This window comes from Pituophis catenifer, unplaced genomic scaffold (genome assembly GCF_029215685.1).
Source record: "Pituophis catenifer annectens isolate HBS135680 unplaced genomic scaffold, rPitCat1.0.hap2 SCAF_3, whole genome shotgun sequence".
In the NCBI taxonomy this organism is placed as follows: Eukaryota; Metazoa; Chordata; class Lepidosauria; order Squamata; family Colubridae; genus Pituophis; species Pituophis catenifer.
In genome coordinates this window covers 6,136,298-6,149,980 of record NW_027256883.1, presented here as the reverse complement: position 1 = coordinate 6,149,980, position 13,683 = coordinate 6,136,298, and the positions used below count along the sequence as shown (strand labels likewise).

Genomic DNA, 13,683 nt, shown 5'->3' with positions numbered 1-13,683 from the left:
TCCTTTTATACAACCAGACAAATATGTCTGCTTCCTCCTGCCAGCAGGTGAAGACAGGAAAATAAACAGTCGGCATCACCACCTCCCCGTTTAAGAGGCTTGCTTGCAAACTACAGTACCAACCAGAAAGCAAGACCGGGAGTGACCGAAGGAGATGAAATTTGTGAGATGTGAATGGTCATATCCGCAAAACTGATTAAGTCTGAAAGTTGTATATAAAATACAATATCTCTAACCATAGGGGAGGGGGAAAAAAGAAAATATTTAAGATGGTATAAAAAAGAAATAGCTCAGCACCAAACTACATGCTTTGAAAGCACTTATTTTAAACAAAAATAAAAAAGAGATGTATGAAACTATGGGGAATCGGGGGGAAAAAAAGGATGGGATGTACCTGTTAACTCTTCTAGGACATTTCTCAGGCTTTATATCCAATTCGTAATGATAGATGTCCATTTTGGGGATGTCCATTTCAAAGAAATTGGCTTGCAGTTTGATTGTTCTTCCCGAAGTACCAAAATCAGGTCGAGGGGGAGGTTTAAATGCATATGCCTGCATTGGAGGTGGCAGTGATGGAGGTGTTGTAAGAACTGAAAGAAAGGAAAACCACAACAAGTGATGCAAGTCGTATCTTTCTCTCCAAATCTTCCTCTATCTTTAAAGAAAGTATCTCTGTGTCCTTAAAATTGGCATCCATCTTCTGTCACGACTAACAATCGAACAATACCACTACACTAAACTAGAGGTCAAAAGAGGATATAGTTACAGGTGGTCCTTGACTTACGACCACAATTGAGCCCCCAAATTTCTGTTGCTAAGCGAGACAGTTATTAAGTGAGTTTTTCTGCATTTTATGACCTTCCTTGCCACAGTTCTTAAGTGAATCGCTGCAGTTGTTAAGTTAGGAACATGGATGTTAAGTGAATCTGGCTTCCCCATGGACTTTGCTTGTCAGAAGGTTGCAAAAGGTGATCACATGACCCAGCCATAAATATGAGCCAGTTGTCAAGGGTCCAAATGTTGATCATGTGACCATGGGGATGCTGCCGTAAAGTTGAATATATTAGTTTTTGTTTACTAGAGGAATAAGCTAAGCAAGCATGTCAAATCAGACCTTGGGTTAGGCCCTGGGAAATTTTTGCATTCAGAAATTCCAGAAAACTCAAGTAACACTGCTTTTACATGATGAGTCTTATTCCCCATTCTCAGACAGCCAAACTATGTCTTTATTAATGACTCATTCAGAGAGAATTACTAATAGTTGTATCAACAAGCTATATTTGGAATAGAAATAAATAAGTATATTTGAAAAGTTCCGTCTTAGAACGATCACCCCCAAAGTTCAAATGTGTTCACTTTCTATTCTCTCCTTATCACAATGTTTTGGTTCAACTCAGTTAAGGGACTTTAACAGAATCAAAGAAACATAAATGAAAGTTTAGGATGGTTGACATACTGCAGAATCATAATGTTCCATATACGGAGGGGGGTCATACCAAGGGTAAAATCCAGCAGGTTCTGGAGAACCGGCAGTGGAAATTTTGAGTAGTTCGGAGAACTGGCAAATACCATCTCTGGCTGGCCCCAGAGTGGGGTGGGAATGGAGATTTTGCAATATCCTTCCCTTGGAGTGGGGTGGGAATGGAGATTTTGCAGCATCCTTCCCCTGCCATGCCCACCAAGCCACGCCCACCAAGCCACGCCTACAAAACCGTTAGTAAAAAAAGTTGGATTTCACCACTGGGTCACACAATCCTGCCTGCCCCTGAGCACGCATCCGACATCCTTAGCATCTGCATGACTTTTGGCTGCAAAATTTAGCAGTCAAGCCAAAATTGTGAAAACGACTGGGAAGAAAGGCCTCAGACTTCATGCAAATGCATTTCCTTCCTGCTAGAACCCATTTTTTTCAAGCTTCAGACCAAGCACTAAAAAAAAAATACTTTAAAAGATGGATTACAGATAGTTTTCGACTTCCAATCATTCGTTTAAAAACCGTTTGGGAGTTACAACTGGAAACATTGGGACCGGTCCTCACATGTACGATTGTAACAGCATCCCCATAGTTATGGGATCAAAATTTGGGCAAGTAGCAACCGGCATATATCTACGATGGTTGCTGCATCCCAGTGTCATGTGATCGCCATTTGCAACCTTCCCAGCTGGCTACCAATAAGTACAGCAAATTCGCAGAATAACTTCGTGATTTAGTTAAGAACTGCAGCGATTCATTTAATAGTGGCCAAAAAGGGCCATAAAACTGGGAGTGACACTTGTAACAACCACCTTGCTTAGCAATGGAAATTCTGGTCCAAAATGTGGCCAGAAGTCAAGGATTACCTCTGGATTTAATGCAAGTTAGGATTTGAACTAGCAATCTTTAAGAAATCCCAAAGCTCGATGCTAGAATAGAAAGTCTAGGGATTTTATGGAAAAATCAATGGCGAACTACTTCCAAATACATGCCAAGAAAATTACATGAATATATGTGTCTGTGTAGACCAGAATTCCCCAATCTTGGCAACCTTAAGGCCTGGGGGCTTCAACTTCTGTGCTGGCTGGGGAATTCTGGGAATTGAAGCCCCCAGGCCTTAAAAGTTGCCAAGGTTGGAGACTCCCGATGTAGAACCCAAGGGTCAAGATGGAAGATTTTTAAAGAGGAAAATACCATGTTTCCCCAAAAATAAGACTGGGTCTTATATTAATTTTTGCTCCAAAAGACACATTAGGGCTTATTTTCCGGTTAGGTCTTACTTTTGGGGAAATACGGTATTAAATGCGTCTGTCTGGCTGACAATCTTATCTGGGGCTTATTTTGGGGGTAGGGCTTATATTACAAGCATCCTAAAAATGTTCAGGCTTATTTTCCATATCCTGAAAATACTAGGGCTTATTTTCCAGTTGACTCTTATTTTAGGGCAGTGTTTCCCAAACTTGGCTATTTTAAGATGCATGGACTTCAATTCCCAGAATTCCCCAACCAGTATGCCTGGTTGAGGAATTCTGGGAGTTGAAGTCCATACATCTTCAAAGGGTCAAGTTTGGGAAACACTGTTTTAGGGGAAACAGGGTAATATATTAAGATACTACCCAGGTGGGAACTAGGAAATATTTAAGATCTCCTGTTAGGTCTAGGTTGTGTGTGTGTGTGTGTGTGTGTGTGTGTGTGTGTGTGTGTGTGCTGAAAGGGAGGAAGGGCAACTCCTATCTTCTGCAGACCCAACCCAAATGTTTTTTCCTGCCATCTCTTCTCGAGCATATTTTCTCAAGTGGTGAGAAAGAGGCTAGATAGAATTACAATTTGTTCAACTTTCTGCACAACATTTTTGTGGGGCATCCTAGGCATATCCCGCTCCTGAACAACTTCCCAATTGCCCATATTTTGCCAGACTCCGCAGACTATCCAATTTTAATGCACATCGTGTATCTTTAAGAGGAGTTTGTCATTCCCAACACACCAGAAGCATTCCTTATCTCAAAGGGAACATTAGATGCTCTTTCTCCATATTTGCCTATCAGCTGCCAGCAGAATGGGTTTAAAACAAGACATAGGTTATTCTGCAGCATTCTCAGGCTGGTGGAATTTTTGAAAAAGCTACCTGCTATTTCCAATAATATTTATACTCTCTTAAGAAATCTTATGAATATTATGTTGACAGTATTTAGGCAAATGCATGTATCAGAAAGCTGCCCTTCAACTAATCCCTTTTGTATAAGGTCTTCCTTTAATGTCCCACAGCAAACCAGCAGAAGCCACACACATTGAGCAGAGCAACTTAGAAAATTAAGACTTAAATTTGGAAAAAAAGAATAATAATTTGTTACAGATACAGCCACCTCCCAAGGTTTTTATGCATCTAAACATTATAATTAGTCTACTGGTAAGATTTGAGGGGAGCTCTTCAGCCAAAGATAATTAACTAGAGTGGGAAGCACAAATTACTTCCATCTTATTCTTAAAAACACTGGGTTTTAGTTCCCCTTAAATAAAGGCTAGTCACTAGCAAATAGACAGCAAACATTCACCCGTGGTCTCCCCCCCCCCTCACAATCCCGCCAAAACCCCCCCAACCACTTAAGAGTGCCAGTGAGGTTGGCTGGTATTGATCAGAGAAAACCCAAATCCATGGCCAATTATCTCCACTTCAGAGAAATGCAGACCGCCTTTGGAAGCAAAGCAATTCAGAGCTAAACTGGTCTGAGGTGAAACAGGCTGGCCCCCAAGGCTTTGAAGCCTCCCCAAAATGTCCTTTTTTTCAAGAAGTCAATCTACTTTTTTCAGCTCCCAGGAGGAGGAGGAGGCCGTTTTCGGATTGACAATGGCACAAGGCCTTTACCCATCATCTCTGAGTTAATTGCTAGTTGTTAATTAACACTGGTTAATTGTCCTGTTAGAAACTTCCTAACAGGGAGGACAATTAACCAGTGGAACAGCTTGTCTCCAGAAGTTGTGGGTGCTTCATCAACTGGAGGCTTTTAAAAAGAGCCTGGACAGCCACTTGTCTGGAATGGTGTAGGGTTTCCTGCTTGAGCAGGGGGTTGGACTAGAAGATCTCCAAGGTCTCTTCCAGCTCTATTCTGATTAATCTCCAATCACAGGGATTTTAGTGTGGCATTGAAGGAACTTATCAAAAGCTACTGTCTTTTAATACATTCCCTGTCCTTAGCACATTAGGGTGACCAACGGCTATTAGTAATTGGGTATTCAATGAATGCCTGCTCAACAGATGGCTAACAAACACCCAATGCTCTGCTTTTTAGCCACCAACCCAATGACCATCAGATAGCGCAAACTCCAATTCCCCTCATCCTGAACCAGGCTTTTCTATTTTTGCTTCGGCAATTTCTCCAGAATTGCACAGTATCCCTTCCACAACATACTGCTGCTGTCACCTAAAACATTTGTGTGTGGAGAAAATGTTAGGACCTCATTTCTTGTTTGTAATAAGCAGGATTAAATATCAGAAATTACTGAAATGTAGGGGAAGGAGTGGCAGAACCTGGGGGTGGAGTTAAAAAGAGGCATCAGCCTAGAATCCCTACGTAGCCACAAGAAAACTAAGCCCAGCCTCCCTTGAATTCCATTGACTGTCATTTAACTCCTAGCAGATGCTAACTGTTAGTTGAAAAGATTCCTGTGCATAAACATGAGTTGCAATAAATCAGCTTCATTGGATCTTCAGGTGTGGACCTGAACTTTCTTGCCTGACATGCTTTAATGAGCTTCACAATTAAAGAGGAAGCCAAATACCGTGTTTCCCCGAAAATAAGACATCCCCTGATAATAAGCCCAATTGGGCTTTCGAGCGCATGCGCTAAAATAAGCCCCCCCCCAAAATAAGACCTCCCCAAAAATATTTAAACGCATGCGCAGCCGGTCCCCAACATTTCCTCTGGTTAGGGTTAGGGAGACAGAGTTGGAAATCAGGTAAGACGGCAAGAGAAGCCCCACCTTGCTCCACGCACCCCAAAATAATAAGACCTCCCCGAAAATAAGGCCAAGCGCTTATTTCGGGGTTCAAAAAAATATAAGACAGGGTCTTATTTTCAGGGAAACACAGTACATATGAGAGATTTATTTCACTCTATAAAGGACCACTGCAATCCAACAATATCTGATTGTCAGCAAGAGCATCCAATTCTTTATTTTTTTGCCAATCAGTCTATTCCAATCAAATTTATGCATGTTTGACCACAATACCCATCCAATGCCTTGGAAGTAGTAATCCAACCTACTTCGAGGACAAGAGACTACCATAGAACAGGCTACTACAAACTTGGTGCCTGAATGGTCATAAAATTATATAACTACATTTAAAAGAAAGAATATCTTCAGAGTAATTATCTTCGTGAAACAGCTTGCCTTTTGGCAAATCCCTTCAAAGAGGGTGAGTAGACTTTTTTCTTCCCATCTTTTCCAAGTACCTTTTTTTTTTTAAATTACAACATAAAAGCGATGGTGGAAAAAGTTTGATTCACTTTTGGTGGGGGAATGCGGTGGCGCAGAGGCTTAATGATGGGGGAAAGTGCCAGCCAGAAATGGTGTGTACTTGGGCGGTTCGAGCCCAGTTCTTGAGATGGAGGGAGCTCCCGTCGCTCGATCCCTAGCTCCTGCCCACCCAGCAAATTGAAAGCATGCAATATTTTGAGTTAGATCAATGGATACCACTTCAGTGGGAAAAAAGCTAGCTGCGCTCGTGTGCACGGAGAGCAGAAGCCAGCACTGGACCTAGCTGGACACAAAGCATTGCGACACAAAGCGAGGAGCCTGGATGACCCAGCAACCCAAATACCGCTAGTTAGCTGGTATAAAGTTAGTTCTCCCCCTGCGGTGCACCAAGGATAGGCGCATAAGAGCTGAACAGAATGAACTTAGCATTCTAGACTATCAGGACTGCATTGTGTGTCTAGCATGTAGATTTCCCTAACACTTTACACCATATGCTACCTACCTACCTACCTACCTACCTACCTTATCTATCTATCTATCCATCCATCCATCCACCCACCCATCCATTTGGTTTCTATAGCTGCTTGTCTCAGCAAATGACTCTAGGCAGCTCACAATTTCGAAACATATTTGATTTCCTATTGCCAAGCAGATGCCAATGAGAAGCTTACAAGCTGTAATAGATGCAACCACCAATTCCCAGGTAAGCCAAAGGCTTTATGTAAACATGTAAGAGACATCACTGACAGCCAAAGCCAGGTAAAGAACACCCAGATAGCTGTTGACATAAAATGGCCTAAGACTGAAACCCTGGCGATGGCCTGCTGGTATGGGGTTTTGCACTAGATTGTATATATACATATAAATAATACATGTACATATACATATACAAAAATTAAATGCAATTAATGAATCCAGAATATTTATTAAACTGCTGGCAATTATAATTTAACTCAAATTCTGTCCTGATAATAAAATGTTGCTGTTGCTTCTACTGTTATTGATGTGGAGTTGAGTTTTGATACTAATTGCTGTATCACAAAAAGAAATTGTGACTTCAATGAGTTCTCAAACATACTTATTCTGTAATATGTATTAATATGAACCATAATAACTACCCACCACTATTTATCCTCCATTTAATATTTTTCCAAAACTATCCAAGTTAGTACTTTACATTATTTCATCCTCTTTTCTTTAAACCATTTTTCATAAAATGATGTACTAGTATTTTCATTAATTGTGGAAGAGACAGTTTTCCATTAATTACTTTTTTTAGCCCATGCTCAATTTTACACATGTTCCTAGATTTACTTTAATTCTCAGCCCTTAGCCTCTAAAATATTCTGAGCTGCAGTGAACAAAACCACAAGTGTTATTTCTAACGTGTGTGTCAACAGACAGCAGGAATTTCTTCAGAGGCTGCATATTAAGTCAACATTTTCATTAATCCACCACCAACATCAACTTCAGCAACTCAAATGCCCTCATTCTTAAAAAGTCATCTTTCAAAGGTAAAAGGTGAATCCATCAGCTTTTATTTGATCTCATTTGTCATTAAATTGTGCATTTCCTATTCTGATCTGGAAGATTTTAGGGTGTTTTTCTGTCCCAATTTGGTGGCACAAAACTAGCCCACTAAAATTAAGATCACGTGAAGTGTTAATGCCACTTTATAATGCATGGAATGGCAATCACTAAATGGGATCTTAGATATTGATCTAACCATGCCTTTGGCTTTAACACCACATTTTGAGTAAAGTAGAAGTGTACTCTAGCACACCAATTTTGATTGTTCCTTGTCACACAAAAATATTTCCTGCTAAAAGTAAGGACAGTATGGTCAGTTCAGGAATAGTATGACACGCATAACAAGACTGATTTTACCCAAGATATTCACACAATACCTATTCTATTATAAAACTATTTTGAAGGCCAATATACTATTGTTCACAGCCTATCAACTGGAAGTTAAATGTACAGTCAGGATACAACATTTCTGTCTTTTTTGGGCAGGGGTGGAACAACTTGCCTTCAGAATTGTGGGTGCTCCATCACTGGAGGCTTTTAAGGAAAGACTGGACAGCCACTCGTCTCAAATTGTATAGGGTTTCCTGCTTAAGCAGGGGGTCAGACTAGGAGACCTCCAAGGTTCCTTCCAACTCTGTTATTCTGTTACATGTAAGCTTCTTCAGTTCTGACTGAATGGTGGGGAAATTTTTTGAACTGAAGAAGCTTCTTGGGTGAGAAGCAAAACATTTTCAAGGGGGGGGGGGAGTCCAATCACCTTTTGGAAAGCACCTCTGGGATTTTGCCCTGTCCTGAATGAATGATGGCATAAGGTCTTCTGCCTTGGGCAGGGGGTTGGACTAGAAGACCTCCAAGGCCCCTTCCAGCCCTATGATTCTATGTAATTCTATGCTTCTCCAGAGCAAACTACCCATTACTATAAATGATTCTGTGACTTCAGTTTCCATTTCAAAAGCACATGGAACATTTTGCTCAGATGAACGAAGCATGTAATCAATTCTAAATTATTTTTGAGGGTCTGTATTGTCACCCACAACAATTAAGTGGAGGAGACCATGGAAACAACCTCTGTTTGAGGTTTCTGGATTGACATAAATGGCAGAGAGGTAATTAGTTTGGTTTCCAAAGGCTTCATCAATCTCTTTGCCTGAGTTCCCCCAGGTCAGCAGCTACCTGGGCCTCAACAGAGAAAAATTATGAAGCAGCATTTTGATGATAATGGTAGACTTCTTGATCCTTTCAATAGATTACAGTTCCGTTTTATACAGACACACACACTTTAAAGAGAATTCAATCTATCAAAGTATAATTATTGCCTGAATGAGTACACCTTTCACCCATGCATATATTTTACAATGTATATTTTATATGCAACTGTATATAATACTTATAATGGTACGAGGCGTAAGTGCTGCATATACTCCCATTTCTTCCCTCGGTATTTTTCCCCAAAAAACCAGGAAAAGGTGGGGATTTTTTTCCATTTTCAATATTTCTAGAGATTTTGCCTCTCTAATTTGGGAAGGGATGGACAGTTCCTCCACCCTCAACGGAATAAGTCCTCTAGAAATGTCAACTTTCACAGCCAACCCTGAGACACTAAGCACTTCAGATCACAGTGCTGTGCAACTCAAAATCTTATGGTCCAAGCCAATGCATTCAAAAACATTTATCACTTATGTTTTGGGAAAACCGGATGGCTCCAACTTTTGAGACGTCCAGTTGCAGGCTAAAAGTGCTGACTTCTGGAATTCTTCAACTACAAATCCTATTTGAGGTTTTGTTAAGCTTTACTGGAGCGTTTCCTCACACAAAAATGCCACAGTAGAGAATCAAACAAGCCACAACCACACTGGGACTCTGAAAAGCAGCTGCTAAGAAAGCAAACCCTATGTCAAATGTATGGTTGGCCTGAAAGCTTTTTTAACTCGTGGCAAAAGTCCATGAAAAGAAAAATGCAGCCTAGATGATCACCCAGGGCCAGCTCAGAATACGACCACAAGGAGATTTTTAGCAGTGTTGTTTTGTTATGTCCTATAAGATCTCATGCATTGATACAACCATCTTTCTGTGGTTAAACAAGGACTACCTTTGGTCGTGAAGATGCTAGACTAGAAGGGAAATACAGGTTTCCCACGGAAGCTGATTTGGCATGATTTTGGGCCAGTCACTCTCTCACACCCCAAGAACCAGGTAGTCCAGTGGTGAAGGCTGGCCTGTTGCTCCAGAGTGACTTAGTGGTCTCCCATCTTCTAGTACATTCTCAGCCATGGAAGTATCCTAGGAGAACTTTGGGTCAGTCTCTCCCTGTCAACCTTACACTGGAAAGTTGATCCAGGCTTATAATATGTATGAAATCTAAAGTATAAAATATGACTGTACAGGAGGAGTATCAGTAATCCAGTTTCAAATTCAAAACTGTGACAATTAAGTGCAACTTACAATCTATATTTTTGCAGCATGGAAAATTTAAAAAACTATTTTTAGGAGGCCATACTAAAGGGAGAATTTCAGACACAATGTAAGACAGAAGATACCATATATAGCAGTCAAATCTTGTTTTTGTAATCAAGAAGCAGCCCTGTCCTAACTCGGGCAGTGATGTTCATTACAACCAACAGAACAGAATTCAGGGCTCCTGATCACAGCGTGAGTGAAAGTTATTCTAATGGGAGATGGTTGCAACAACAAAAGGTGAGTTTGACAACTTGCTTAATTAAGAATTCCCTACGTATAAGGTTCTCTGGTCCAGCAACCTCTTTTGGACAACCTAATTTAGCTAATACTTATGGCGTTCGAGCCGACAGCATACATGTGGCCATCATATAAACCGATGGTTGGGCATCTATCCAGTAGTATCACTATATTTTAGGGCAATCAATTTCATGGATCATGTTGCGAGAAATACTTTCTTCTAAGTCTTCTGCCAATCAATTTCACTAGACAGTCTCTGGTTCAAGGAAGCACCACTCCCATGATCTGTGAAATTCTCTCTTAAAAACCACTTTGTCAACTTTAAATGGAAGCCCATTAACCATATGGGAACCCATGACTCTCAAGATGCTGCTCAACCACGATTCCCACTTGTCCCAGCTAGCATGGGCAATGGTGAGGGAAGATAGGAGTTGGAGTGTGAGACATCTGGGAAATCATGGTTCCTCATACTTTTATTAGGAAAGAACTTTTCCACCATGCAGCCTTAAGTTGGAAACCAGCTATCAATCTTTCAAGGCAGACCAGGTCAGGAAACAGATTTTGAAGGACTAGAAGTATCCTTTATTACAACCCAATCTTGCAAGTTTGCCCAAGTCTTCTCTTCCCTCCCTCTTATACCCAAAGAATCATGGAAGTAGGAGGGAGCTAGACAGAATTCCTTTGTAATACTCTCCCACTTCCTTGGATCTAACACAAGTTTAGTCTGCAAATAATCATTTTCTAAAGACCTCCTGGTTCCTTCTCCAAGATCATCTCCCTACTTCCTACATCAGCTAGCAATTAAGTCACCATACTGGATTTCAAGCCAGTCCTCTTCTTTCACCACAGGGATGACCGTATTCTGCCCAAGTGGACTCCGTTGCTTCTTTAGACCTCCCATCCATGGTCTTAAAGGACTTGCGATTTCCATTGGCAAACTTTCCTCATATACCCTTCCTCCATTGACTTGGCCTTGCACTTGACCCTTTTGGACATGTATGACTTCTCTAGCATGTTCATCTAGTTAACACGTCCAAAGTTAGTAGCATACACTGTTATTGGGACAACCCAGTCCTAAGAAATCAAAAAGTATTCCTTGATCTTCTTCAATTGTTCTTTCCCTGTTCCCACCTCAGTTTTAATTTTAGAACACTTAACTTGGACAACATCAACCAGCTGTTGAATAAAACACCAATTGGGCATTTAAGGTTGAATCAACCACCTTCTTGTAGAGATTGCCGTAAGCAACCTCTGTAGGAAATAATATTCCTCTTTAATTATAACAATCCCAATATAACTCCTACCAGAGAATATTTGTCATCACATAATCATTATGCAGAGGAAATTGGAAGACCACCATTATGGACACTTTTTAAAAGCAGCAGTAGGTCTATGGGGGGGGGAGGTAGGAGTGAAGAGAATAAACTGAAAGCACAATGTAGCCGAAATAAAATTCCTAAAAATAAATAACGACCAAAAAAAAATAAAAAGTGGATAAACGATGTGTTGATAGAATATTTGCAGCTCAGGGTTGGGATGCGGAGCCCTTGTTACTCTCTTTCGAGCTCGGTGGTTTTTCTTGCAGATGTTTCATTACCCAATTAAGTCCCCACAACAACAACAACAAAAACTAATATTTACTAAACTTACATCCTGCCCATCTCACTGTTGAAGCAACTCCACTAATCCTCTCCATCCCCCCACACACACACACACACACTTTCCCAGAGCAGCTTTTTTTTCTTTTCTTTTCATTTTCTGGAAAGAAAGAAAAAAAAAAAAGCAAATAAATACTTTTCACCCCTGAATGGTGAAAGGAAGGACCGCCAGGACTGAGACTCAATCCTTGCAAGAGGATGGATTAAAAAAAAAAAAAAAAAACAAGGCAAGGCGAAGAAGAAGGCCCTCAAGATGCTCAGGGAGGAGAACTACACTTCCCAGCACCCATCGTTCCATAAGCCACCTCCCCTCCGCTCCCTTGGAAACCCATAAGCCACCCCAGAGCTTCCTAACCAGGGCTGGGTTTTTGGTTTTGTTGTTTTGTTTTGTTTTTTTTTTTTGCAAAGGGGGAATGAAAAATAAATAAATAAATAAACCATCCAGGCTGACTTAAGCTATAAACCGGCTTTTTTTCAAGAGGCCGAAGTCCGGGGTCTTTCTTCCCGGGACGAGGCTTTTGGCATCCATCCCGTGCAAAGGGTGTGGGGGGGGGGGGGGTGTTGTAAGAACCGGGCTGGGTTGTGAACACGCGTGGATTTGGGGGGAGGGGAGAAGACCCCCCCCAGAAGGGAGAGAGAGAAAAAACACGCGGGAACTTCTGAACAGGGCTTGCTTGCTTGCATCCATCAATATCAAGTTATTACGATTATCCCTCAGCAAGTGCAATGAGGGACGATGGCAACCAGATATTAAATGGGGGGGGGGGGTTGTTGTGTTATGCATCGAACACCCCGTTTATAGCCAAAATGTCGGTGAGGGGGGGTGGGGGGTGGGAAATCAGCCAAATAAATGTCTGCCCGGATTGACCTGAGGTATTTCTTTTCTTTCCCCCCACACCTCACCCCCTCCTCCCCCACAAAGGAGGGAGCAGCTGCCCCAGACGAACTGCAGCCCCCCTTTTTTTGCTTCTTCTTCTTCTTGGCGGGATTCCTGAGGAAGAGACAAACGCTCCCCTCAACGGCCGCCTCGGGGTCGTCGTGAGGGAGGGAAGTGGGGGTGGGGGTGGGGGGGACTTATGGGGCCGGCGGCTCCCCTCAGGGAAAGACGCCTTTCCCACCGCCGCCTCTTCACACACACACAAACGCAAACACTCAAAGGAGGCTCCTCACGTTCAGCGTGTTACACGCGTGTTTCCCTGCCCCCCCCGTCCCTCCCTGAGGCACCTTCCCCCCGCCCGGCCACAAAAGTCTCCTCAGAGCTGGGCCCGCCGCGCTGCTCCCCCCCTCAGGCCCAGCATCTGAGGGTTGGGGGGGCCTCGGGGCCTCCTTCCCGCGCGCCACCAGCGCCGCAGCCCCCTCAGACTCGAGACCCGGAGAAGCCCCGAGCGGCCGAGGCCCAGCGCCCCGGCGCCGGCTCCCCTCAGGCCCGCCGGCACTTCGCCCTCCCGCCTTTCCCCCCTCCCTCATTCCCTCCTCAGCCCCGGGACTCACCGGGTCCCGCGGCGGCCCCGGGGGCGGCTCCCCCGGCCGGGTACATGGCGGCCGAACGCCGGGCTGCGTGGGAGGCGAGCGGCGCGGGAGTCCAGGCGGCGGCGGCGGCGGCGGCGAGGGCAGGAGCAACGGCGGCGGCAGGGGCGGCCGAAAGAAAGGAAACCCGCCTCCGCCCGCGCCTCCGCCCCGAGAGGCTGGCAATGGGGCCGCCCTCCCTGCGGCCGCCCCGCGCTCCTCGCCGCCGCCCGGCCGCCCCGTTTCAGCTGCTCCGGCCCAGCGGGGAGAGCCCCGGCCGAGCATCTCAGCCGGCCTTCCGGGGACGAGGCGGGCGCCCGAGCGGCCGATTCCCACGTGCCGGGC

The 13,683-nt window shown here is 43.5% G+C and overlaps 1 protein-coding gene across 1 annotated transcript in view; it reads right to left on the bottom strand.

Annotated features, from left to right (window-relative positions):
• Positions 1 to 13,433, bottom strand: part of AGO2 (argonaute RISC catalytic component 2) — a 45,862-nt gene extending 32,429 nt beyond the window's left edge. Inside the window, exons 1-2 of the mRNA XM_070940312.1 lie at positions 13,324 to 13,433; positions 395 to 590 (exon numbers count right to left, since the gene is read on the bottom strand). Of these exons, the coding sequence (XP_070796413.1) occupies positions 395 to 590; positions 13,324 to 13,369 (242 nt within the window). The 5' untranslated portion in view covers positions 13,370 to 13,433. The remainder of the gene's footprint in view (positions 1 to 394; positions 591 to 13,323) is intronic.
• Positions 13,434 to 13,683: the final 250 nt, after the last annotated feature.